General features: G+C 54.2%; 1 protein-coding gene across 1 annotated transcript; it reads left to right on the top strand.

The window, feature by feature from the left end:
• The first annotated feature begins 813 nt into the window (after positions 1 to 813).
• On the top strand, positions 814 to 16,635 carry CLN6 (CLN6 transmembrane ER protein). Its single transcript, XM_065871863.1, has 7 exons — positions 814 to 1,004; positions 7,995 to 8,109; positions 11,296 to 11,394; positions 12,553 to 12,741; positions 13,052 to 13,107; positions 14,613 to 14,735; positions 16,361 to 16,635. Exons 1-7 carry the CDS (start codon positions 907 to 909, stop codon positions 16,629 to 16,631), a joined length of 951 nt encoding a protein of 316 aa, XP_065727935.1. The 5' UTR covers positions 814 to 906; the 3' UTR covers positions 16,632 to 16,635.
• Positions 16,636 to 26,563: the final 9,928 nt, after the last annotated feature.

The raw sequence follows: 26,563 nt of genomic DNA, 5'->3' as shown, positions 1-26,563 counted from the left end.
TCCCTAAGGCCTCCTCCAGAAGCCTTGTCTGACCCCACCCCCTCCAAGTTTCCACCGTCACAATACTCAGTACCTTCCCCAGCACACCACTTACCAATCCGCACCCCGAACACCCCATGTAAGCCTACTAGGGTAGGGCTCATCCATTCTCATATGGGATGGGGCGCTGCTCAGGAGTTAATACATGTTTGAATGGAAGAGAAGGGAAGTAACTTTTACAAAACCACAGTCTAAGAAAGTGACAAAGCCGGAAATGGATTCTGCATCACCCTCCTCCCCAACCTGGAAAGAATTCGCTCTTCTTTGCGTCCTACCCTCCTATCCCACCGATTTTTGATTCCCAGCGTCAAGGGCCGTAGAGTTGACATTTTAAGGAGTGCTATCTTCCATCTGAGGAAGGAAAGTGCATAACACAGTGGGGAAGGGCACTGAACCCGTCCCCAAGGAAAAGGGAAATCCAGTCTCGTCTCCTCCCCAGGGGAGCATTTGGGTCGAATTAGTCTTTCCCCACGTCCCTAGCCCACCCTAGACTAATATCTAATATGCGGGTCTCAGGCAGCCTAGGCAAAGCTTCCCGCCACCGGCCACGCAGGGGACTCCAGCAGATCCCAGCCCCATTAAGCTACACGTCGTGCCCTCCTGCATCGGTCCCCACCCACTGCCTGGGACGCCACAGTCATCGGGCCCCTCCTTCCCCGCGCGGAGCCGGCCCCGCCTCCCGCGCTCCCGCGGCGCGTCTCTTGTCCCGCCCCCCGCCGGCCCCTCCTCTGGCCCGCGCCTCTGGGGCCGAGCGCTCTCCCGCCGGTACGCACCGGCGCTGGGTATTTGCTTTCGCGGCAGTCAGGCCAGCCGAGCCCGTTTCCAGCTCGGGGCAGCGGGACGGAGGGCCCGGCCGGCGGGGCAGCCATGGAGGCGGCGGCACGGAGGCGGCAGCACCCGGGAGCGGCGGGTGGCCCGGGCGCGCAGCCGGGCGCGCAGCCGGGCGCCTCCTTCCTGCAGGCCAGGTGGGCGCGCGTCGGCGGGCGGAGCTGAACCACAGCCCCGCCACGTGACGGGGAGGGCGGGGGACCGGGGCCACGGAGCCCGGGTGGGTAGTCCACGCGATATCCCTGCAGCTGCTTCTCGCTCACTCCCCTGAGCCCCGCCTCCGCGCTCCTTTCTCTTCCTGGGGGAACCCCATGCCCAGGGAGGCTCAGCGGCGGGGTTCAACTGCCCAGCGGCCCGGCCGGCTCTAGGACAGTCGCTCAGCTGGGGTCCAGGAAACTCGGGGTGGGGACGTCGGCGGCGGGCCCAGAGGACATCTCTGCTCACTAGGGACCCCAACGCGCCTGCAAGCCCCGGGCGCCAACCCGAGTTCTCGGGGTGCCTCTAAACTTGACTTGGGTTCTGATATTAACAGGAGACTCACTACTTGCCCCGAGGAACCAAAGAATGTGGGAATGTAAATGGAACAGACAGCGAAATGTGGAAGCTCCCCTCCAGAGAAAGAATTAGGAAGGGCTTTTTCCACATGGTTGCTGTTCCCTTCTCTCAGTAAGGGGAAGTTATTGGTTTATGTAGCTGAGACCAGGTGCTTGGGGCAGAGGAAGAGGTACAGAAGCCACCTTTTAATCTTTCCCTCCACTCTACTTTCATACCATTTTACAAATTATAGACATTCATTGCACATAGTAGGCATTCATTAAGCATCTCTGTTGTGTCCAGCGCTGTGCCAGGCACTAAAGCGGTGGGTAAGGTGAAGCTAGGAGGGTCCCACAGTCCGGTAGGGCGGGCCTGGGAGGAACAGTCCAGGGGCTGAGAGCTCGTCTTGGAGGGCTGCCTGGAGGAAGTGGAGCTTGAGCTGCATCTCAAAGAACTCAGTAGGTGACAGGGGAAGAAAGGCTGTTTCAGCCAGGGGAAAGCTTGGGAAAGGCAAGGAGTGCAGTGGTGCTGGAGCTTTCTTTGTGTACAGTGGCAGGAGGATGCAGACTGATTGTGAAGGGCCTTGAATGGCAGCAGAGCTGGGACCAGAGTGAGAGCCTTGAGTGCAAAAATTAAGGAGATGCTCTCGGGGCACTAGTGTTCAAAAACGTTCCATGGCTCCCCTATGCCTACTTAAATGTTGGGCCCTGTGTGCCTCACTTGCCTCACCCTAGTTCCTGCCCTAAATGTCAGGTTAAGGATGCAGCTTTTGTTCTGTAGGGCACGGGGGAGCCATGGAAGGTTTTTGAGCACTAGTGTGCTCAGTTTTAGGAAGTTTGTGGTATGATTTGGGATGAAGTCTGAGAAGAAGTCTGAGAGACTTGGGTGAGAGTAGCTCTTTTTCATGCTACTAAGGACATCTCTGTTCCAGATCACCTATAAGTTGGGAGTCTTTGACTGCCTTGACCTGTGGTAGTCCACTTAGAACAGTGTGTGAGTAGTGGATATGGTCACCACTTTATCTCATATGCAGGGTTTCCACACGCAGCATCTTACTCAGTCTTTTTGTATTTTGCATATGTGGAAACTGAGGTCTAAGGAGGTTTACATCATTTGCCGGCAAGAACCAGGGCCTAAACCCAGGGCTTCTGTTTTCTGTTCTTCCTACTCCACTCTGGCTATTCCTCTTTACTCCTACATGAGCTCCCCACCATCCAGGTTGCTCGTGGGGATGGCATGAGAGGCTGGCTGTCTTCCAGGGTGTCTCTGCCCCCCCCCCTCATTGGGTGCCTGTAGGCTGGTTCTCAATATCATTGCTGCACAAGACAGTAGGCAGAATCATCCTGTCTGACTCCTAGGATGCTTGGATTTCCTCTGCTACATTCATGCTTTGCTTACATACCTCTAATGACAAGGTGCTCACTACCTTTCAAGGTACTCTATTCCAGCTTCCACCTGCTCTGTTGACAGTTTTTTATATTGTAATCAAAGTAATACATGCCCATGATTAAATACAACTGCACAGACAGGCTTAGAGTAAAAAGCAGTGGCCCTTTTTCCACCTCTCCCTAGTACCAGAGACAACCATGTTAGCTTCTTTTAACTGTTTCTACCAGAATTAAATTCATATTTCTAAATAATAATAACAAATACTACATACATACCACTTTCTGTGGGCCAGGCCCTGCTCTTAAGTTTTTGCATTTAAAAAAAAGAAAAAGTTTTTGCATAATTTAATTCAGCCACAACTCTTGACGTAAGATCTAGTATTATCCCCCATTTTACAGATGAGAACATTGAGGCCCAGGAGGTAACTTGCTCAAGATTTGGTTAATGGTAGAGCTGGGATATGAACCCAGGCAGTCTCCAAAGTCCACACTCAAAAGCTATGCTCAGGGCTTCCCCGGTGGCGCAGTGGTTAAGAATCCGCCTGCCAATGCAGGGGACACGGTTCAATCCCTGGTCTGGGAAGATCCCACATGCCGCGGAGCAACTAAGCCTGTGCGCCACAACTACTGAGCCTGCACTCTAGAGCTCGTGAGCCACAACTACTGAAGTCAGCATGCCTAGAGCTCGTGCTCTGCAACAAGAGAAGCCACTGCAGTGAGAAGCCCGCACACCACAATGAAGAGTAGCCCCCGCTCACCGCAACTAGAGAAAGCCCACAAGCAGCAACAAAGACCCAACACAGCCAAAACTAAATAAATAAATTTACTATTTTTTTTAAAAAAAACTATGCTCAACTGCTATATCTTGGTTTATCAGTTGCCTCTAAGCTAATGTTTACCCACTAATTTCCTGTTATGATTTGGTTCACTTATGCCGCTCCTATCTTCACAAGATGGTTTTGTATCACCATTTTTAGTTTTGCTCTTTGTTACCTTTGTAGCCTTAAGGAATATGTATATACCATTATTTCTTTTACGGTCAACTGTAAAGCACTATCTTTTTTTTTTTCCCCAAAGTTTACTTATTTATTTATTTATTGAAGTATAGTTGATTTACAATAAGGGCGGTATCTCTTGATTCCTTTTTAAAAGAATATTAGTCTCCTACCCTAATCTCTAGCATTCTTTACCATTTCCCCCACTCCTGTCATCTATAGTTTTACTTTCAAGTTGTCAAGGTTCACAGTATTTACCTGCTCTTTTTTAACCATAATTGCCTTCCATGTTTTGTTTGTGGATTGATTCTGAACTTTGGAAATCAGTATACAATGTTTTTATTAGTTAAGCCATGTAAATATTGTTCCCTACAGAGGCCAGTAAGTTTAACAGTTACATTTGCTTTCTTGTATTGCTTTTGTTTTTCCTGGAGTTTCTAATTGCCTTTCCTTTTTTTCCTCTTATTTTTTGCCTTCATTTTCTCATTTTTTGTTCAAACTTGTCATCATGTCAGGTATTTCACCATTGTGTATATAGAACCAAAATCAGTCCCTTTATAGTCCTCATTCACAGGTCCCTGCTTGACTCCACCATGGCTGAGACTGCTGACCGCTTTGAATAGTTCATCTATATGTTATGTGCTTTATGTCAGGGGTCCCCAGTACCCGGTACCAGTCCACAGCCTGTTAGGAACTGGGCTGCCCAGCAGGAGGTGAGCAAGTGAGCAATCGTTTATCTGCCACTCCCCATCACTCCCCATCACCACCTGAACCATCCCCCCCATTGCTCGCATTACGGCCTGAACCATCCCCCATCTCCTCCCCCCCCCACCGCCGCCCCCCCACCCCCGTCCACGGAAAAATTGTCTTCCACAAAACTGGTCCCTGGTGCCAGAAAGGTTGGGGACCGCTGCTGTATGGTATGTGCTCCCCAACTGTCGTGGTATCAGCTTTCCCAGATGGTAGACTTGTAAAGCCGTGGAGGAGATTAAAGGCCATCCTTGTCTTGGGTTACCTGCCCTTGTGCTTTCACTGTTGTTCTCAGCAGGAGTTTCTGACGATTGAGGCCTAGAGCTGGCATGGCTGGAGGCTAGGTGTGCGAAGTCTGTGAAGTCAGAAAGTTGGGTTAGGTTTGAAGATGCTCATCCCCAAGAGAGGGGCTGGGGGAGAGGATGCCTTCACCCTTCATGATCTGCCCCCTGTGCTCAGAGTCCCAACAGGAGAAAACCAGTCAGATGCTCACCAATCTTGATTCCCAAGTTAGGTGTCTGCCCTGCACCTGCCCTTTTTCTTCCTGCTCTGCTCAGCCAGGCTGGACTCCTGATGGGGATCCCCCTTGACTGAGTGCCTCCTGAGGTGGAAGAGGAAATAGTCCCTGAGCCCCTAGTGTGTGCTTCGTATCCACAGCTTCCAGAGACCCACACTTAAGTGCTTCCCAGGCTTTCAAAACGCCTTTATTTCCTGTACCAAACATCCTGCTCTTTGCCCAGTTTGAAGGTTTCCAGAATGAAACACTGAGGACTGTCATTCTCCTTCCCCATCCAAATTCTTCAGGCCCAGAGGTTGCCACCATCTGCTTTTTGAGGCCTTGCCCTGATGGTCACAAAGGGGAAGGGGCACGGTGGGGCCTCTATACCAGTCACTTGTCTCAGACAATGACTGAATGTCTGCCCCCCGTCCGAAGGCCCAGCAGCCCCTCCTCCTCCTTCCACCAATAAGCCAGGCATCTGAGCTCCCTTCAGCACCTTTCTCACTTCCACCTCCAGGCCTTTGATCCTGCTCTCCTGCTGCTTTTCTGCCTACTGGAATCCACCCATCCATGCTTCCAGGCTCCCTTTCTTCCTGCAGGTGTTGCCTACTGCTTCAGGCTACACCGATCCCTCTCTATCTTGATCTCCTGATATGCCACAAAGCTTATAATAATCAGCAACAAAATAGCAAGCTACTTAGAGCACAGGTCTTGAATCCTTAGAGACCCAGGTTTGAATTCTCTGCCTTTCAGGACTCCTGGATTACGAGTGACAGAAAGCCAGTGTGAACTACAGCACCCTTAGCAAAAGGGAATGTATTGGCTCTTGTGGACAAACCATTGCCTTGGGAACGCCTGGAACTGGGAAGGTGAACCCTCTCAGGCCTTCTTCTCCTCTTTCCCTGCTCCTCTCTGCAGGGCTGCTTCATTCTCACCTGGCTGTCCCTTGAGGCTGGAACCTTGGCCACAGGCAGCCCCGCACTCTCATCTTTAGCGTCCCAGCACCAGAAAGGAAGATGCACTTTTCAACTCTAGTTAGAAAAGTCCCACTGCTCCGGCCTGGGTCACTGGCCCTCCCTGTGGCTCAGGATACATCATCTCTCACCAGAAGAAGGAGGGAGTAGGAAGGCTGACAAAGGGAATAGTTGATGCAGCTTCTTTTTTTTTTTTTTTTTTTTTTTTTACATATGTCCACTCTTTTTTATTCTTTTCCTTATGATGCAGCTTCTTATTAGCGGGGGTAACCTTGGTTAAGCCTCAGTATCCTTATCTGTAAAATGGGAGGGTAACAGCCTCCTGTTATGGCTGTGGGGATTAGATGAGATGGTGCTGGTGAAGCTCCTAGCACAGCACACAGTCGGCACTCAGTAAGTGGTGGGCACTGAGTAGAGGGGACAGGAAGACTTAGTTGACCTAGGAAAGGCCCACTCCACCTGCCTTGCCTGCCGCTAGAGGACGATGAGATCCTCCAAGAGCTTGCCTCTCTGTGTCTGGGTTGCTCTAGCAGCCCAGTGTGGACCATACTTGGAATTGGCTAAAAAGGATCCCAGAAAGTTATGGAAGCAATAGCAGTGTTGACAGAGTAAAATCTTCATGGTGCCTCTAAGCTATTGTTTGCCACTAAAACGAATGAGTAACTGGTAACTGAGATTGTTTTATATCAGCCAGTAATCACTGAGCATAAATCAGGTACTGAGCTGAAAACTCTGGAGAATATGGACTCACATCACACAGCTCCTGGTCTTGGCACTAATGGGGCAGTACAACTTACACCTCAGTCGTCTTAGGAGGAGTGAGCTGCTTGTCACTGGAAGTATGCAAGTAGTGGCAGGGACACTGTAAAGAGGATTTGTACTCTGATGGGGAGGTTGGTGAGTTGAGAGAACCTTAAAATCACCCTTCTTCGTGAGGGTCTAGATACGAGCAAAACTCCAGCCCTGTGATGTCATGGCCTGAGTGGGAGTTAGGGATGATGCACTCCCTGTAGTGGGCTTTGGGAAAAGCGTCATCAGGGAAGCCTTCTTGGAGGAGGTGGCACATGCACTGGCCCTTGAGCTTCAGCTCATTTGTGAAGAGCAGATGGCTGACTGCTTTGCAGGAGAGACAGGCATCCAAAGTTGTGTCATCAGATGGTTCTCCTCTTCTTGCCACGTCTCTCACATCACCTTGTCCCTGCTGCCTTCCTTCTTAGGTTTCACTGTGGATTGGTGAGAAGAAGGACACCTGCAGCCCCGTTCCTACCTCCTCATGGTTCAGAAACCAAGGGAAAGGGAGATCCCCTGTTCATCCCAGTCTATAGTCTGTAAGGCACATCTCACCAGAGGGCTCTGATTGATCCAGCTCAGGTCACATGCCCATTCCGTGGACCAATCACTGTGGATACAATGATGGGTTAGAGGTTAAAAATATAAGCTCTGGAACCTAATCATTTAGGTTCAAATATTTAGCTATGTAACTTCGGGCAAAGTTGCGTAACATCTTGGGCCTCAGTTTTTTCACTTGTGTAATGGGGGTAATATTCTAACCTCAGATGGCTTCTGTCAGAATTAAGAGAGTTAAATGAGATGGTACGTGCAAACAGCTATAGTAGTGCCTGGAATATAGAAAGTGTTCAATAAAGGTTAGCTATCATCATCCATCACCGTGTTTCATGCTTTTCAGCCACATTTGCCTCCTTTGCCCCATCTGATTTCCCCATCATTCTATAGGTAAGAAAACCCGACAGTTATTATACCCTTTGGGCATTTTCCTGCCTGAATCATAGAGAAGCAAAGGTCAGGGCAGATGGAGTCCACTTCCAGGATACCTCCCCATGGACCACAGTATTTCCAGCAAAACCTTTTCCTAGAACTTAATCATGTGTGTTTCCTCCTGCTCTCAAGTCTCTGTGGCTCATCTTCATGGGGAAGCTTCCCATGGGAGGAGAGAAGAGCTGACCCCTTTTGTCTGCCCCTTTCCCAGGCACAGCTCCGTCAAGGCTGATGAGGTTGCCAGCACGGCTCCCTTCCACCTTGATCTCTGGTTCTACTTCACCCTGCAGAACTGGCTTCTAGACTTTGGCCGCCCCATCGCCATGGTGAGTGTGAAGCTGTGGACAGAGCCCTGACCAGCAGTGAGGAGACAGGGTGACTTCAGTTGTCAGAGTGACCTCAGACAAGTCATTGCCTCTCCCAGTACACTGTGAGAATAGGTCTGGATGCTTTCATGTCCTTTGGTTCTACGGCTGTGAGCAGTGTGGCAGCTACCAGCGAGTGGGGGATCCGGGGGGGCCTGACTAGTCATACTGCGCCCCCCCCCATATCTCACACCCAGGTTTAACCAAAGCACCAATTCAGACAGTGGGGTATGAGAAAGGATCCCACCTGCTTCCCCCACAGCCTTGGGATAGTATTGTTTTTCTGGAGGTGAAGAGTATAGGCCGAATTTGCCTATCATGTATGACTTGAGCCTTGGGTAATTTTTAGTGTCATCTGGTGAAACTGTCCCCTTCCCTCCAAGGCTACTTCATGCATCAGTGTCCAGTGGGAGCCTCTACGGAGATTAATACTGGAAGAGCACCAAATCCCCTCACTGGTCACGAATAAGATAGATAGACAGACAGACAGGTAACAGAAGGTGAAAAAAATTGAGTGAGTTCCCACCAAGAACTAAGGTGTTAATTTTTGCATGTGGGTGGTAAAACTAACAATATCCAGCACTGAAACTGACACCTCATACATGCTAGTGCTAATGCAAATTAGGAAAGCCCTTTGGGAAAGCAGTTTGTCGAGGCGATAACTAGTACCTAGAATAGTGCCTAGCAAGATATGTGCTCAGTATACTTGTACTGAATGAATAATAACAGCTAGAAACAGCGGTTAACATACATGGAGCGCTTACTCTGTTCTAAGCTCTTCATGTGTTTACACTTATTTAGTTCTCCCACCAATGCTATCATTAATCTCAATTTTATAGATGAGAAGAGTCGAGGATAGAGAGGGCAAATAACCGGCTCAAGGTCACCCAGCCAGCAAGTGGAGGAGCCAGCACCTGCCCCCAGGCACTCTGGCCCCAGAGCCCACCCCCTTCCATCCTGATTTTATCCAGAACCCTAATATGTTCATCCCTCCCGACTCAGTACGAGCCCTGCCGAGCATCTGCCCTGAAGATGTAATCAGCAAGAAGACAGCCTCTGTACCGAAGGTGTTCATTGCAGTGTTGTTATAATAGCCAAAACTTGGAAGGGACTTGAGTGTCCGGCAGTAGGGACTGGGTAAATCAGCTTTGCTGTACGCAGTCTAGAGGATGCTACCTGGGCATTAAACAGGAATTATGAATACTCTAGAGCAACCTGGAATGTTTAAGGAGAAAAAACATGCCTAAGTGTCATGCATATTGACTGCCTGCCAATTAGTAACGGCCCTAACAGTCTTGTATACATGGGATCAAAGACTTGAAGGGGATGAAGAAAAGCTTCCTGGCAGTGGTGTCGGGGAGGAGGTATGGTGGCTGCTGATTCCTCTTTCTGCAGGCTTGCCATAAGGTTTACCTGTTTTTTAAACGTAGGTGAAAGTAAAGGGACTGAGCCAGGAGTCAGGGCACCCAGTCAGGTTCATAAGTGACTTTGGGCAAGTCCGTGTCATCTGGGCTTTGGTTCTCTCATCTGTAAGAAGACTGGTTGGACTAGCTGCTCTGAGCCCCCGTGCAGCATGAAGGTTCCACATACTGGGGGACAAAGGAGCTGCCCATCAAACTGGTGTTACAGGGAGAGGGGAGATGAGGCCAGGGGCAGGCTCATGGCTCTTCTCATTCATTAGGACTCAGCCTCATCAGGTCTAATAGGGGTCTCCTGCAGGGCAAATCACTTCCCCCATCCTGCACAGAGTTGCTGTGGCCACTATAACCCTAACTGGGCTTATCAGGAATATACATTTGAAAAACCCGTGTATACACTGGAGCTTTTCAGATGTACCCGTGATAGTCCCAAATTTGTAATAACTACAAAATAAAACCGTTTACAAGTTATAAAAGTAATATGTCATAGTTATAACAAGTCGGTTCATATCCAGGGGTATAAAGAAGTGTGAGACTTTCCCTTTCCAGTTCCACCCCTGACAGTTTGAGGCTCATCCTTCCACTCCTTTCTCTACTCATGCAAACATATGTATACATCCTTTTTTTTTTTTCTCTAACCAAAATGAGATTTTACTTTATACTTTATTTTACAACTTGCTTGTTTTACTTTAGAATATATCATGGATATCTCCCTGTCAGTACATATGAGGTGTCATTTCTGTTAATGGCTACTAAACCTTCAATAGAAAAGATGTACTGTAGTGTATTCAAGTAGTCAGCCTATTTCTGGTATTTTGCTATCAAAGAGTATTTCAGCCAACATATATATCTTGCTACAGATAAAGATACAGAGATACATGCACCCAGCAAGTAAGAAAGAGAAAGAGATTGAGATTCTTGTATCCTGAGAGTTTTATTTCTGCAGGGTGAATTTTTGATCGAAATCTATGGTCATTACACGTGTTCTCAATCAACAGATAGTGGGCGTACTACGGTGTGGCAGGGTGGAGGTTGTGAAGTGTTTTGACCTCGAATAGGGGTTTTCCCACTGACACCGACAAGGCTGGGACTCACAGCGTAGAGCAGTAGGAGGAACAAGGGCATTCTAGACAGAGGAACAGCCCTGGCCTGCCTGCCTCTCTCAGGGAAGGTAGAAAAGGAAGAATCGAATCTTTGTAGAACTCACTTACTTTCTCCTTTGTTTCATAAGGTATAGTTTCGACCTGATTTGGAAGTGGTCCATCTGCTCAGTGGACAGTGTTTTTCCATACCTGGGTGGCCAGGAGATCTTGTCATCATCCTAGGACCTGGAGTGCCAGATCCTTAAGGGTCCATGTAGATCACCTGGGCCACATTTCGTGTTACAGATGGGGGAACTGAGGCCTGAAGAGGGGAAGAACTTGCCCAGGGTCACCCAGAACGTTGGTGCACAACTGAGTCCCAAAGGAGCCTCCAACTCTCAGGCCGGTACCCAGGGACCTTTATTTAGTACCCACAGGGAGAGGGACACAGGGTCAGGCCCTGGATTTGTGTCTACTGTGTGCTTACCTTCTCTGGGACTCAGTTTGTCTGTCTGAAAACACCTTGACTTCAGTGCTGCTGAGAGGATCCCAAGAGATCACAGAAAGAATGAAGTGTGTGCAGAAGAGGTTCTGAGGGTCTCATGGGGCTGTGCCTAGTAAATATCATTCCTCCCCTTGCTCCCCAGCTGGTGTTTCCTCTGGAGTGGTTTCCGCTTAACAAGCCCAGTGTGGGGGACTACTTCCACATGGCCTACAACATCATCACGCCCTTTCTCCTGCTCAAGGTACAGTCCAAGGCTCCCTGCCCTCCCTTCCCACCCTCATTTCTTCCTCCACCCGGCAGGGAGCTGGTGCCAAGCCCCGGGAGTGCCCTGAATCAGACTGTCCCCTGCCTAACTCTGGGGGACGAAGGCTGTGATAGAGGGACATGTCAAGCCCCCAGGAGAGGCAGGACTGCCTCTGGCCAGGAGGGATGGAGAAGGCCTCCCCAAGGAGGGGCGTTTGATTTGGACCTCCGCCTGGTGTGCTTGGGGTTGAACTGGGAGAGACCTTCAGGCAGGAGCACCTGAAGACAAGGCCGTGCTAGAGGAGCCATAATACATCTGGGGAGGCTGAGGTGGAAGGAGTGGCTGGATCGCCCAGGGCGAGGTCAGGGACCAGTTGGGAAGGCAGGTGAGGGCCAGGTGGCAGGAAGGGCAGCAAAGGAGGGTGAACTCTCTCCTCTGGCCTGGAGATCCCTGACTTTGAGATACCACTGGGAACACAGAGCTATCTCCTAGGTAGCTGCGGGAGATAGATATCTGGGTGATGGCTGTCTCCAAGGTAGCTCTCGGCAATGCTGGCTTTGCATTTTGCCACATAAGGGCTCTTAAAACTATTGCTGTTTACTGTCCCCATCATTTTGTTTTTAGAGAGACATTTCAGATCTCCAAAAAATAGGGAAGGTGTAATCTCAGAATTCAGAGGGTCTAAATTTAGTAAAAGAATTTAGTTTCAGAAGCACCTGCCGCATCCCTGTCGTTTTCATTTTTGTTTGCTTGGATTGCTCAGTTGCTCAGAAATGGGAGGGTCTCCTCAACAGGCCAGCCCAGTGACCCAGGAGCAGAACTGGGGGTGGTGGGAGGGCAGGACCTGGAGCCTGGATGCCTGTGTCACCTCCAGCACAGCCCGTGGGTGTGTGTGACCTTGGGCAGAGCTGGCCCTGCTCAGTGTGTTTCCTCTCCAGCACAAGAGGGTGCTGATCCCTGGCCCCTGCTGGGTTCACAGGGATCTTGTGAGACTCTGGAGGCTGGACTGGCCCCACTAAAGGGACCCACCAATTTGAGAGTGACGTTCCAGCTGGTGGCATCCATCCCACTCTGGGTGTGAGGGAGGGAAGCAGAGGGCGGCTCCTATCATGGTGGAGGCGGGGGTCATGCTGTCGGGCCTCCCTCTGACCTCAGCTCATCGAGCGGTCCCCACGCACCCTGCCGCGCTCCATGATCTATGTCAGCATCATCACCTTCATCATGGGCGCCAGCATCCACCTGGTGGGCGACTCTGTAAACCACCGGCTGATCTTCAGCGGCTACCAGAACCACCTGTCAGTCCGCGAGAACCCCATCATCAAGAATCTCAAGCCGGAGACGCTGGTGAGCCTCCACCCCGGCAGTGCGATCCGTCCTGGGGCCCAAAGAGGCTGCCCGACCTATCATGGTGCCCTAGATGAGGGCAGGCCCGCCCCCCCGCCCCAAGCTAGGATGCTCCTGTGTTGCTAGGAAGTGGCACCTAGGCTCCCACCAGGGCCCCCTCCTCCGGGTAGGGAGGGACTGAGGGCAGCTGGGGGAGGCCTGGGCATTGGGGGGAGGGGGGCCGCCGGGTTGCGTGGGTCCCGCACCCTCCCTGAAGCCCCTCCCCGAAGCCCCTCCCACTCTGACCCTGACTCGCCTCTGTCGCCCCCAGATCGACTCCTTTGAGCTGCTCTACTACTACGACGAGTACCTGGGCCACTCCATGTGGTGAGTAATGGGGCCCGTGGCCCCAGCCAGCTCTGCCGCCGGCCTTGGTGACACTGAACAAGGGCCTGGGGTCTCCAGGTGTCAAGAGCAGCGGCTGGAATGGCGTGCTCTTCCCGGCGGGAGCGCTGTCACTCAGCTCTGGCTCCCGCCGCGCCGCCTTCCGCTCCCGCCAGCCCGCGGTGCCCGCGGTGGCCACTAGAGGGCAGCGAGTGGCTGTCCTCCCTGAGCCGAGGCTGCAGCGCTGATAAACATTCTCCCCCACCCTGGGGATGGGGATGGGGGCCCCGCCGGGTCGGGCTGCGGTCTTGGGCATGGAGGCGGGGAGGAAGATGAGCAGGTCCGGCGGGGGTGGGGCGGGGGCAGGGTGCTGTCTGTGCCCCCGCTCCTCCTAACTCCCAGGGGAGCGCCTCCTCCCACCCCTTCACCCACAGTGGAGGAAACCTCACGAATGCGGGCTCAGCCACAGGAGATGCAGGGCCCAAGCTGGGGGCATCTGTTCCAGGCCCACACCTTACACAGGATAAGCTGGGGCTGGTGGAAGGGGGTTTGGCCCTGGGTTGACAGCTAGTGACGGAGCCAGCCCTCGGCCTGGGTGGCTTCACTCCCGAGCGAGGTGGGCTTACTCTTATCGCACTTGCCCTACGCTGTGTTTCTAGGTTCTGTTTGGGGGCCTGGAAGGTCAGGGGCTTCCTGGACAGGCAGGCCTCTTGCCAGTTCTCCCTGGCCTGTGCCAGAAGACCCTTTCGGTGGGAGGCCGGGGACGGGAGGAGGAGAGGGGAAGAGAGGCTGGAGAAACGAAGGAGCAGGAGAGGACTGGGCACATGAGGGGCAGGAGGGAAGGTGGGGAAGGAGTCAAGGTGGCAGGAGGGAAGAGAAGGGGGGTGTGATGGCACAGGTGCGTGGGGAGAGCAGCCTGTGTGTGGAGAGGAGAGAGGGTGGTACCTTTGGGGTGAGATGGTGTGTGTATGGAAAGGGGGTGAGGCTGTGGGCTGAGTGTGGGTGAAGGGGCTTCACAGAGCTCCTTGGAGTCCTCTGGCAGGTGCTGTCCCCCCCACCTTATTTTAAACTGGGACCCCGGGCCTCTCCCTCCTCGACCTTGCTGGGTACACCCCTTTCCAGGGCAGTGAGGGGCTGGGATTGCTGGTATTTGTGGGTGCGTACACGAGGCAGACACACACACACACACACACACACACACACACACACACACGGAGTGAGTGGGGTGGCCAGCGCCGCGTGGGAGGGAGCTGCCCCTCCCCGCAACCCCCAGCCTGCGGGGCTCTGACCGGTATGTGCTCAGGGAGCAGACCTCATCTTCCCGCTTCCCTCCTGGACCCCCTGCTCGGGAAAGGCTGCCAGGGAAGAGGGCCACCCGAACCAGGCATTTTTGTAAACCACGAAGTGAGACTGCATAGAATGGTGCCGGGAACCAGTACAAGGACGGGCGGGGAAGAGGCCCTGGGTGGGGGCAGCTGGGCGGCTCAGCACTGGTTTCCCTGCTGCAGGTACATCCCCTTCTTCCTCATCCTCTTCATGTACTTCAGCGGCTGCTTCACTCCCACCAAAGCTGAGAGCTCAATGCCAGGACCAGCCCTGCCCCTGGTGGTGCCCAGCGGCCTGTACTACTGGTGAGTGGACGCTGGACCTGGGGTGCGGGGAGGCTGGGAACCCTTAGTGAGCCAGGGAGTGAAAATGTGCTCTTGACCACAGGGCTGCTGTGTGACCCCAGGTGAGACTCTCCCTGCTGAGGTCCCTGCTTCCTCCTCTTTCAGTGGGGATTGTGACTGCCTTATGGTGGCCGCTCTGTGACCAGGAAGCCAGGCCTGAGTGTGACCTCTTCACATTCAGAGTGCAACCTCGGGGCCAATAGAATCCATCTCCGACACCAGGCCCTGTAAAGGCCTTGGGACCTCAATTTACTCCTCTGTGAAATGGGAATAATACCCACCTGTCTCCCTTTTAGGACATGGTGAGAATCCAGGGGGAGAGAAAGGGGCTTTGTAAACTATGGAGCATCATGGAGATGACAAGGACAGATATGTGGGGAATTCCGTGGCCTCAGGGGCTCCCTGCCTGGTTTCCTTTTCCCTCCAGCTCTCTCTTACCATTCCAGGGGCTCCAGGCCTCACCCAGGCTCCTACCCCTCCTCTGTCACTTCCGCTCTGGAGAAAGGCTCCCCTGGGGATTGTGGGTGTCCTGGAAACAACTAGCCCTTCTCTGGTGGGAAGCCTCCAGCCAAATGAAAAGGGCCTCCGCTCCTGGGGCCAGCTCCGGCCCACCTCCAGGGGCTGCCCGTGGCCAGCAGTGGGGGTCCACCAGGGCAAATCCGCATGCCCGCTGAGGGCAGGATTAACAGGAATGGGTGGCCACTACAGCTGGAGGGAAACAGGTGAGACGTGGGAAGGAGCTTCGGCCCGTTCTTACCCATAGCACTACCAGAGTGATAGCTACAGGAGGCCGTTTATTGAACAATATGCTTTTCCAAGTATGTAGTTCTTGAGAGATAGGGCCATTTATGCCCCCTTTATTAGCAAGAAAACAGAGGCTCCAAGATGTCATGTAAATTCCCCAAGGTGACACAGCCACTAAGTTGCAGAGCTGTGTAGTTCCTTGAGTGGGATGGGTCAGCATCTATAGGCAGGGGAGTGGATGAGATAATCTCTCAGAAGCCCTCTAGCCAGTGTTACTGAGTTCCTGGCCACGTGCTAGGTACTGCCTTAAGAGATGGAGAGAACCCTAGGAGATGAGACTGTCCCAGCCTTCAACGAGACAGTAATGACAACTCCCATCAGCTGAAACTGCATTCCCAAACTCAGACGCCTTTAGGAACCAAGCTAGTAACAGACATGCATGAAGCAGGCATCAAGTGAGGCAGTAGGGAGTGGTGGGGACTGTGGCAAGCTGCAGAACAGTGCTCTGTCTAAAGGCAGCCACTGCTTTCTCCTCATCCGTTATCGTTATGTGGGAATACAAGCCAAAGGTGAGCAGGGAAACCAGAACTCCACATTGGCAGGTAATCTGCTATTTACATACTGGCAACAAATTCAATGTTTTAAAAAACAGTAACTCTACAAGCCAAATCAATATGCTGAGTATGGGCCACGGCTCAGAGTGAAGTGGTTGCCTCAGCCCCTCACTTGACGCGCTAATCTGACCCACTGGGTGGGCAGCCTGGTACTTGGGTAGAGGGAGGTATGCCGGGCAGGATGGGCTGTCACGGCACCCACCTCTGCTCACGCACGGGCCTCCTTAGGTACCTGGTCACCGAGGGCCAGATCTTCATCCTCTTCATCTTCACCTTCTTCGCCATGCTGGCCCTTGTCCTGCACCAGAAGCGCAAGCGCCTCTTCCTGGACAGCAACGGCCTCTTCCTCTTCTCCTCCTTTGCCCTCACCCTCCTGCTCGTGGCGCTCTGGGTCGCCTGGCTATGGAATGACCCCGTACTCAGGAAGAAGTACCCGGGCGTCATCTACGTCCCTGAGCCCTGGGCCTTCTACACCCTCCACGTCAGCAGCCGACACTGAGTCCGGAGGAGTATGTGCACCCCAGATCCTCACCCGACCTCAGGCTGCACGGGGTGTCGAGCCACCTGACCGTGGGCAGCCAGAGGCCACCCTCCCCGCCACCCACCGGCCTGATCTCAGGGTCTGGCAGTGGTCTCTGGTCTCCCTCTGCCAGAAGCTCTCTCTCCCTCCCCACTCCAGGATCGTGGCACCCCTTCGTGTGAGGCTGACTGCAGGTTTCTGAGTGGCCGCCGAAGGCAGAGTTCTCACGCACTTGTACTGCTCCCTGAGCCGCTCACTAGGGGTGGGGACGTCTTGAGGCTCTTCAGTCAGCCTTGTCTCAGCCTCAGTCTCTGCCTGCCACCAGCAGGCCTGTTCCCAGGAAAGGGGCCCTCGTTCCCCATGGGACGACCCCCCCGCCTCCCCCGAGGCACTGGGGCCCCGTCTCCTCCCTCGGCTGCGGGCCCTCAGCCTCATTTACCAGCAGTGCTGACCTGCGTGTGCGCGGGGGTCTCGGGGGCCTGCCTCGCCTCCCCCGGCCCCGCCTCCTCTCCTGTGCTCTCAGGGAGCCCTGTGCCTCAGAGCCTCCTTTCACCTTGCATGCAGTGGTCCCCCAGCCCCCATCAGTCCCCGTCTGCTGTCAGCATCAGGGGTGAGAAGTGTGACTAAAGGCGGTGTGGAGCCCAGCCTGGCTGGCTGCTGCTGCTTCTTACTCTGGGAGTGAATTTGGGAGGCAGGAGGAGGGCGGTCCCTGGAGCAGGGGAGGGAGTGGCTGGTCTGGGGCCCAGGCAGGAGCCCTGGGCTGACCCCAAGGGCCCACTCAGCCCCGTGTGGCTGAGAGCAGGTGTTGCCACTGGCCACTGGCCCTCCGTGCCACTTAGTAGGATCCTGCGGTTGGGGGTCACCTCGGGAGCAAGAAGGGCCTCCTCTAGGTCCCAGCTCTCTTCAGAGGAGTCTGGGGGTGGTTCTCAGGGGTGGGGACCAGCATAGGGCATCTCCAGACCTGCCCCTCAGAGATGTCCCACTGAGCCTCCCAGCTGTGCTGCCAGCCCGTTCCAGGGGCTGAAGCAGAGAGGGTGCCCTTTGGGGCAAGGTGGCGGACCTGGTTTGTGGGAGGTTGGCACTTAGCCTTGGGCAAGTTGTTTAATCCCTTGAGGCCTCAGCTCTTGATCTTTGAGGGTCTCAGCCTCACCACACAGCCACCGGGGGCTTTGTGGGCTACTGTTACTAGAAAACACAGGGGAGGGCCACGCTGAACAGGAGACGCATTGTCGGCCATGCTGTGATGAGAGAAACACCTTTTGAGGAAAGCAGCTTTGTTTTTCAGGCTTGCTGCCACGGCATGTTACAGCACGGTGACCCTTCTCACACCCAGAGTGTGGACATAAAGACTGGAGTTTAGGATTCCCACTTTGCCTTTCCCAGGCACCTTTAAAATAACCACTCAGGGTTTAAACCCATAAAAAGCTGGTGACCTCCACCCCTTCCGCTTTAGATAGGTACTTGGTACCCTGCTGTCTTCTCCCTCAGGATCTGGGACGGAGGATGGTCCTACCCCTGGCTCATTGCGCCCCCTGGCGTCTGGGATCTGAAACAATAAATTTTGTGGCTCTACTTCCTTCGTGTGGATGTATTGAAACTGCCTTCAATCAAAAGGATCCCATGGGTTTCATTTCCCCAGAGTGGGAGCTGGATGCCGAGGGAGCTGCCTGCCGCCCCTGCGTGGGTGGCTTGTGCCCCCTGACTCAGCAGGTCACAAGTCTGTACATTCTTAATTCATAAGCCAGCTGCGGCCTTTCAGCACACAAGGGCCTCCACCTGCCCAGCAACCTCGTTTGACCCCTTCCCTACCTCAAGGCCACTGTTAACTCCAAAGCCTGCTCCAGGCCTGTTCTCCATAGAAGGACTTAATGGATATCGTCTGAGCAGGCATAGGCCTGGTTATGTGGGGTCTGAAGCTTATACAATTTTGTGGGTGCTTCAAAAGAAAACAGTTGAAAAAAAAAGTGAATAAAAAATTAGGTATGAAAACGAGTGTTTAGAATGGAAAAGAAATCACAGCAAGTTATTGGAGCCTTGGAGAGTCATGTCCCTCTTGACCAAGATCTCTTTGGGCAGTTTACTGAAAATGTTGCCCTAGAAATACTTCTTAATTGCCCCCTGGCTTCCCTCCACCTAGAAAACTCTACGCCAATGGTTTTCAAAGTATGGTCCTGACTGGCAGCATCTAGATGGCAGGAGAAAATGCAGATTCTTTCCCCCTTTCACCTGCTGGGTCAGAAATTCTGGTGATGGGGCCCTCCAGGTGAACAAACTCTGCCCCCAAGTGGCATTGGAGGGGGTTTCTGTTTTGCGGCCTGAGTTGAAGTGTAGCCTACACACGACAAGGTAAAGCATACACCTTGAGAATTTTTGTATCGTGAACTCTCAGGTAGCCACCACCCCGTGCAGGTGTTTTCAGTCATGAGAAACACCCCTTAGAGACACCTACAAACACCTAAAAAAGGAGTTGCCCAGGGTGTCTCAGTTGGTGTGCCTTTGAGGACACAGCCCCAAACTCTAGCACACACTGACCTAAACTCAAGGAAATGTCACGTGTATGGTCAGGCCATTCAAGATGGCTGTTCTCTTGCTCTCTGTACATCCCCAGCTCGACCAGGCCCTGCTTCGCTCCCATGACCATCCAATCCTCTTAATTGTAGGGCTTAACTAGCCCCTGGTAAATGAGGAGCCCACCTGACGTCAATTCCCCCTATAACTGGTTACCTCCTTCCCCCGCAGAGCAGCAAAGATGGCTGCCGAGTCCCGTCTGCCGCACACGGTGGGGTGTTGCTCCAGGATGTTGCTTCAAACGTGTAAGATCCCCTATGCAACAAATCACTGATGTCTCTGTCACTGTCTCTGGGCGGTTCCTTTGGTCTCAAGGCTGGGCCACTACAAGGCTTGCAGGCCTGCGGGAGTGCAGCCCCACAATTGGCGAGCCGGCCGAGAAGCCGGGGAGACTCCCGGGCGCACCGAGATGTCGGGGAAGGAGGACGGGGAATGGAACGTTGTGAGGAATCCGGGAGGTGGCCATCCACTCGTGTGCGGGGCCCTGTGGCGTCTGTCTTTGATGAATGAGGGCCGCCAAGGGACTGGCGGATCCACAGACCACCCTGAGGGTGTTGCAGAGATGTCGCTGCCATTACTGTGGGGAAAAAGAAGCTAGACGGTGGAAGGGGTGGCCATGGCTGTGGGCTGGCTGCTGCTTTGGGGGCTGAGAAAGGCCACAGACACTGAGCAAGTGCTCAAGGCTCAGGTTAGGGGCCTACAGGTGGGGTGCCAGGCTGGCCCAAACCAAAACTGCCGGAACGTTAATGGCCAGCTGGAGGGAACAAGATGGGATAGCAGACACTTAGCCCAGCACGCCGCGTGGCTGAAGGGAAGGTAGCTTCCCCGACAGGGAGTCCAGATGGTTGGGGCCCGTCCAGCTGGGAACCCCAAGGCGTGGGACCCTACAGAGAGCACTGGTGAAGAGGAAGAAGATTGGGACGAGGTCATCGAGCTCCCTGTCCCCCAGGCGCAGATGAAGAGCTCTCTTCTCCCCCAGAGCGGAGGCAGCAGACCATCAGGAGGGATGCCTCTCTCTCCCATCATAATGGGGATATTCTGTTAACCTCAGGGTGTGTTTCCCGTTTCAAAGTAGCAGCCCCCACGCTTGGAGCTCCTTTGACAGCAGAGGGATGGCTGGAGAATGCAGACAGAAGGCAAAGACCTGGATGACCTGTCAAATACTTGGGTGTTATCTGGTCCGGTAAGGCAAAAGTGGTACTGTCAGCAGTTACTGGCAAAATGCAAGCACACCTGTGGCCCATCACCCCGAAACAATTACAGACCTGGTTAGGGCTGTTGGAGGCCTCTCATCCCGCATCTGGCCCAAACTTTTTGACCCTTAGTTCAAGCCTGTAAAGAAGGGAGCTCAGTGGGAGAGGACCCCGGGGGAGGAAGATGTCTTCACCCAAGCCAAGGTGGCTGTTAAACAGATCCAGGGCTTTAGGGATATGGACTCGGGGACAGGCCTGTGAGTTGGACGTGGCCAGTTACCTGCAACGGTTTGGTTGGGGCCTGTGGTAACAGCGTAATCACAGGAGTGCTCTTGGGCTTCTGGTCCCACCCGTGGAAGGGGGCAGAATAATCCCATGGATGCCGTGGGATGGAACAACAGCTCTGGGCAATCGACGATGCTTCACGACAGGTGAAAGACATCCCAGGAGGCACCCCAGTGACTGTACGTACTCAGGATCCCACAGCTGAGTGGCTAAAGGAAACCTTCCAGAAGCCCAAGTCCGGGCACGCACAAGTCCGAACCAGAACTAAGTGGCGTGTCTGTTGAAGGCAACGTAGCCCTTGACCTACTGGCCCACCGAGTGCAGAGTTACACGCTGAGGCCCGGTTACCTACAGCATGGAGGACCCCACCGGCCTGACGGAGACAGCTGATCCTCCTGAGATACCACCTTTAGTGGAAGAAGGCACAGGCTCCATCCCTTGGGAGGTTTCGTACACTGATGGGTTGGCCCCCGGGGTAATCAGTGCAGGTGGGCAGCAGCGGCCAGCCGGTCTGCAACGGACAGCATCTGGATGGATGCAGTGGACAGCGCAGGGGTGGATGGTGGCGGGGCGACCCTATGGGGAAAGGACCCCGATAGTGACCAAGGAACCCACTTTATGGGCCACGAAACTGAGGCATGGGCTGATAAAAATGACAGACGCTGGCATTTCCCCCTGCGCTACAACGCCCCTGCTGCCAGGCTAAGCCGAGGGATGAATGGACCACTCAACCCGCTAGTGAAACTGGAAACCCGCTCTCTTGACACGTGGACCAGGACGCTAACTCAGCCCCTCCGAGCTATAACTGAACATCCCAGGAGCAGTCGACCCAGTGCCTGCCGCACGTTAACCCAGAAGCAACTAGGCAACGCCATCCAAGTTCAACTGTTGACCACCGAAGGACCAGTACTGACCAGGACAATAACTTGTCTTCACCCTGGCCACCGGACCTATTGCTAGGGGAACCCAGTACCAAATGGCCTGGGACTGGCAGGTGGGTCCCCGGCGGTTTGGGTGTGCTGCTTCATGGGGAATAGGATTAGAAAGGGACTCACAGGCTTCACCTGTCCTCCACTTGGCCCTGCCTAACACCACTAAGGTAATCAATCCGGGCCCCTGTTGGAGAAAGCACCATTATATGAACGCTATGGTCTGTTATGCGCCCTCTCCAGTATTTGGCACTGGCTGTGGGGACTGAGGGTGGACAGACGGCGTGGGACTGCGGGCTGCGATGCAGACCACAGGTAGGGGTGGTGTGATCTCAGAATGCTGTTACTGCTTGTATCTGGCTTCAGGGTCACGATCTTCCCCCCGTCTCGTGCCTGTAAAACATCTCTATATTTCGTCCCTAGCCTGAGCAGAGGGAATCTGTTTGGGACCTGGACAGCAGTGGTGGCCTCGCCATTGGTAAGTCTGACTGCTGGGTCTACAGCGAGATGCTATCGTCATCCTCCTCTGGACTTCCATGAAAAGTTGACCCAATAAGCGCCTGGCTCCAAAGTCTGCCCACCTCTGGGACTCTTGATACTCCTTAGCAGCTGTTGACTCTGTTGCATTTGTGGTATTTGGTTGCAGTGCCCTCTGCATACCTGACCCCAGGGATGTGGCGGAAGAGGGTCAGACCAAGATTGTAAGGGTCATATAGGGTGTGTAGGGGTGGAGTGTGTGGTCAGGCCGTTCAAGATGGCTGTTCTCTTGCTCTCTGTACATCCCCAGCTCGACCAGGCCCTGCTTCGCTCCCATGACCATCCAATCCTCTTAATTGTAGGGCTTAACTAGCCCCTGGTAAATGAGGAGCCCACCTGACGTCAATTCCCCCTATAACTGGTAACCTCCTTCCCCCGCAGAGCAGCAAAGATGGCTGCCGAGTCCCGTCTGCCGCACACGGTGGGGTGTTGCTCCAGGATGTTGCTTCAAACGTGTAAGATCCCCTATGCAACAAATCACTGATGTCTCTGGGCGGTTCCTTTGGTCTCAAGGCTGGGCCACTACAAGGCTTGCAGGCCTGCGGGAGTGCAGCCCCACAATTGGCGAGCCGGCCGAGAAGCCGGGGAGACTCCCGGGCGCACCGAGATGTCGGGGAAGGAGGATGAGGAATGGAACGTTGTGAGGAATCCGGGGGTTGGCCGTCCACTCGTGTGCGGGGCCCTGTGGCGTCTGTCCTTGATGAATGAGGGCCGCCAAGAGACTGGTGGATCCACAGACCACCCTGAGGGTGTTGCAGAGATGTCGCTGCCATTACTGTGGGGAAAAAGAAGCTAGACGGTGGAAGGGGTGGCCATGGCTGTGGGCTGGCTGCTGCTTTGGGGGCTGAGAAAGGCCACAGACACTGAGCAAGTGCTCAAGGCTCAGGTTAGGGGCCTACAGGTGGGGTGCCAGGCTGGCCCAAACCAAAACTGCCGGAACGTTAATGGCCAGCTGGAGGAAACAAGATGGGATAGCAGACACTTAGCCCAGCACGCCGCGTGGCTGAAGGGAAGGTAGCTTCCCCGACAGGGAGTCCAGATGGTTGGGGCCCGTCCAGGTGGGAACCCCAAGGCGTGGGACCCTACAGAGGGCACTGATGAAGAGGAAGAAGATTGGGACGAGGTCATCGAGCTCCCTGTCCCCCAGGCGCAGATGAAGAGCTCTCTTCTCCCCCAGAGCAGAGGCAGCAGACCATCGGGAGGGATGCCTCTCTCTCCCATCATAATGGGGATATTCTGTTAACCTCAGGGTGTGTTTCCCGTTTCAAAGTAGCAGCCCCCACGCTTGGAGCTCCTTTGACAGCGGAGGGATGGCTGGAGAATGCAGACAGAAGGCAAAGACCTGGATGACCTGTCAAATACTTGGGTGTTATCTGGTCCGGTAAGGCAAAAGTGGTACTGTCAGCAGTTACTGGCAAAATGCAAGCACACCTGTGGCCCATCACCCCGAAACAATTACAGACCTGGTTAGGGCTGTTGGAGGCCTCTCATCCCGCATCTGGCCCAAACTTTTTGACCCTTAGTTCAAGCCTGTAAAGAAGGGAGCTCAGTGGGAGAGGACCCCGGGGGAGGAAGATGCCTTCACCCAAGCCAAGGTGGCTGTTAAACAGATCCAGGGCTTTAGGGATATGGACTCGGGGACAGGCCTGTGAGTTGGACGTGGCCAGTTACCTGCAACGGTTTGGTTGGGGCCTGTGGTAACAGCGTAATTACAGGAGTGCCCTTGGGCTTCTGGTCCCACCCGTGGAAGGGGGCGGAATAACGATGCCGTGGGATGGAACAACAGCTCTGGGCAATCGACGATGCTTCACGACAGGTGAAAGACATCCCAGGAGGCACCCCAGTGACTGTACGTACTCAGGATCCCACAGCTGAGTGGCTAAAGGATACCTTCCAGAAGCCCAAGTCCGGGCACGCACAAGTCCGAACCAGAACTAAGTGGCGTGTCTGTTGAAGGCAACGTAGCCCTTGACCTACAGGCCCACCGAGTGCAGAGTTACACGCTGAGGCCCGGTTACCTACAGCATGGAGGACCCCACCGGCCTGACGGAGACAGCTGATCCTCCTGGGATACCACCTTTAGTGGAAGAAGGCACAGGCTCCATCCCTTGGGAGGTTTCGTACACTGATGGGTTGGCCCCCGGGGTAATCAGTGCAGGTGGGCAGCAGCGGCCAGCCGGTCTGCAACGGACAGCATCTGGATGGATGCAGTGGACAGCCCAGGGGTGGATGGTGGCGGGGCGACCCTATGGGGAAAGGACCCCGATAGTGACCAAGGAACCCACTTTATGGGCCACGAAACTGAGGCATGGGCTGATAAAAATGACAGACGCTGGCATTTCCCCCTGCGCTACAACGCCCCTGCTGCCAGGCTAAGCCGAGGGATGAATGGACCACTCAACCCGCTAGTGAAACTGGAAACCCGCTCTCTTGACACGTGGACCAGGACGCTAACTCAGCCCCTCCGAGCTATAACTGAACATCCCAGGAGCAGTCGACCCAGTGCCTGCCGCACGTTAACCCAGAAGCATCTAGGCAACGCCATCCAAGTTCAACTGTTGACCACCGAAGGACCAGTACTGACCAATAACTTGTTTTCACCCTGGCCACCGGACCTATTGCTAGGGGAACCCAGTACCAAATGGCCTGGGACTGGCAGGTGGGTCCCCGGCGGTTTGGGTGTGCTGCTTCATGGGGAATAGGATTAGAAAGGGACTCACAGGCTTCACCTGTCCTCCACTTGGCCCTGCCTAACACCACTAAGGTAATCAATCCGGGCCCCTGTTGGAGAAAGCACCATTATATGAACGCTATGGTCTGTTACGCGCCCTCTCCAGTATTTGGCACTGGCTGTGGGGACTGAGGGTGGACAGACGGCGTGGGACTGCGGGCTGCGATGCAGACCACAGGTAGGGGTGGTGTGATCTCAGAATGCTGTTACTGCTTGTATCTGGCTTCAGGGTCACGATCTTCCCCCCGTCTCATGCCTGTAAAACATCTCTATATTTCGTCCCTAGCCTGAGCAGAGGGAATCTGTTTGGGACCTGGACAGCAGTGGTGGCCTCGCCATTGGTAAGTCTGACTGCTGGGTCTACAGCGAGATGCTATCGTCATCCTCCTCTGGACTTCCATGAAAAGTTGACCCAATAAGCGCCTGGCTCCAAAGTCTGCCCACCTCTGGGACTCTTGATACTCCTTAGCAGCTGTTGACTCTGTTGCATTTGTGGTATTTGGTTGCAGTGCCCTCTGCATACCTGACCCCAGGGATATGGCGGAAGAGGGTCAGACCAAGATTGTAAGGGTCATATAGGGTGTGTAGGGGTGGAGTGTGTGGTCAGGCCGTTGAAGATGGCTGTTCTCTTGCTCTCTGTACATCCCCAGCTCGACCAGGCCCTGCTTCGCTCCCATCCAATCCTCTTAATCATAGGCCTTAATCAGTAACTACTAACTACCTATGTGCTTGCCCCTTTCCCAGCTGCTGGTTTGCCTGGTAATTGAGGAGCCCACCTGAAGCCAATTCCCCCTGTAACTGGTAGCCTCCTCCTCCCTTGGAGTAGAAAACTGCTGCTGCGTCCTGCCTGCCACCTTCCATCCACAGTGGGGAGTCGCTGCAGGATGTCGTTTTGGACACGTAAGATCCCCTATGCAACAAATTGTCATCTCTGTCGTTGCCTCTGGGCTTTTCGGTCTCGAGGCTGGGCTACTACAAGGCCCAACAGTCATGTCTCCTCCAAGAGACCCTTTCCAGACACAGGGTGATTCTGAGTAAGCCCTTGGCCCGGCCCTGCCGGCCTTCCCCCCAGGCCTCTGCTCTGTGCTCCCCACCCTTCCAAGCCCCCACCTGACGTCCTGTCTCCTCTTCTCCTGTAAGGCTGTCAGTGAGAAGTTCCCCTCCTCTCCTGCCTCCCTCCAGTCTCTCCTCTACTCAGCCCAACCGGGAAGAGTGTGAATCCTCCAGCTGAAATTCTCTGGGTCTAGAAACGGGTGTGAACAGGTGACTCGAGAGACGCGAAGTGGAGGAAAAGAGATCCTTCCACATGGAGGTGGTCAAGGGACAAAGGAGGGCCCCAGCCGTCCATGTGCCAATTACCAACGCATCCCTCTGCGCACATGCAGCCCCTTTCTAGGACCCACTTGTCCCTGGTCTGGGAGCTCTGGTGCAGTGCACAACATGTGCAGCCGTACGTGTCGGTCCTGACAAAGTGGCTGGACCTTGGAGTCAGAGCCCACAGGCAGGACAGCCGTCAGCGGTGGACAAGGGATATAACAGGTGTCTGGGAGAAGAACGGGGAGAACCTAGCTGTGCCCAGCGCTGTAGCTCCAGGGAACCGCCCCCCTCACTTCCTCGGTGGGTGTGGGGAGGGGTGGGGGGCAGCACAAACCACTGAGAAGTGGGGAG

Source organism: Phocoena phocoena, chromosome 2, assembly GCF_963924675.1.
Source record: "Phocoena phocoena chromosome 2, mPhoPho1.1, whole genome shotgun sequence".
Lineage (NCBI taxonomy): Eukaryota > Metazoa > Chordata > Mammalia > Artiodactyla > Phocoenidae > Phocoena > Phocoena phocoena.
The sequence above is the reverse complement of the archived record's forward strand: the minus strand, read 5'-3'. Positions and strand labels throughout refer to the sequence as shown.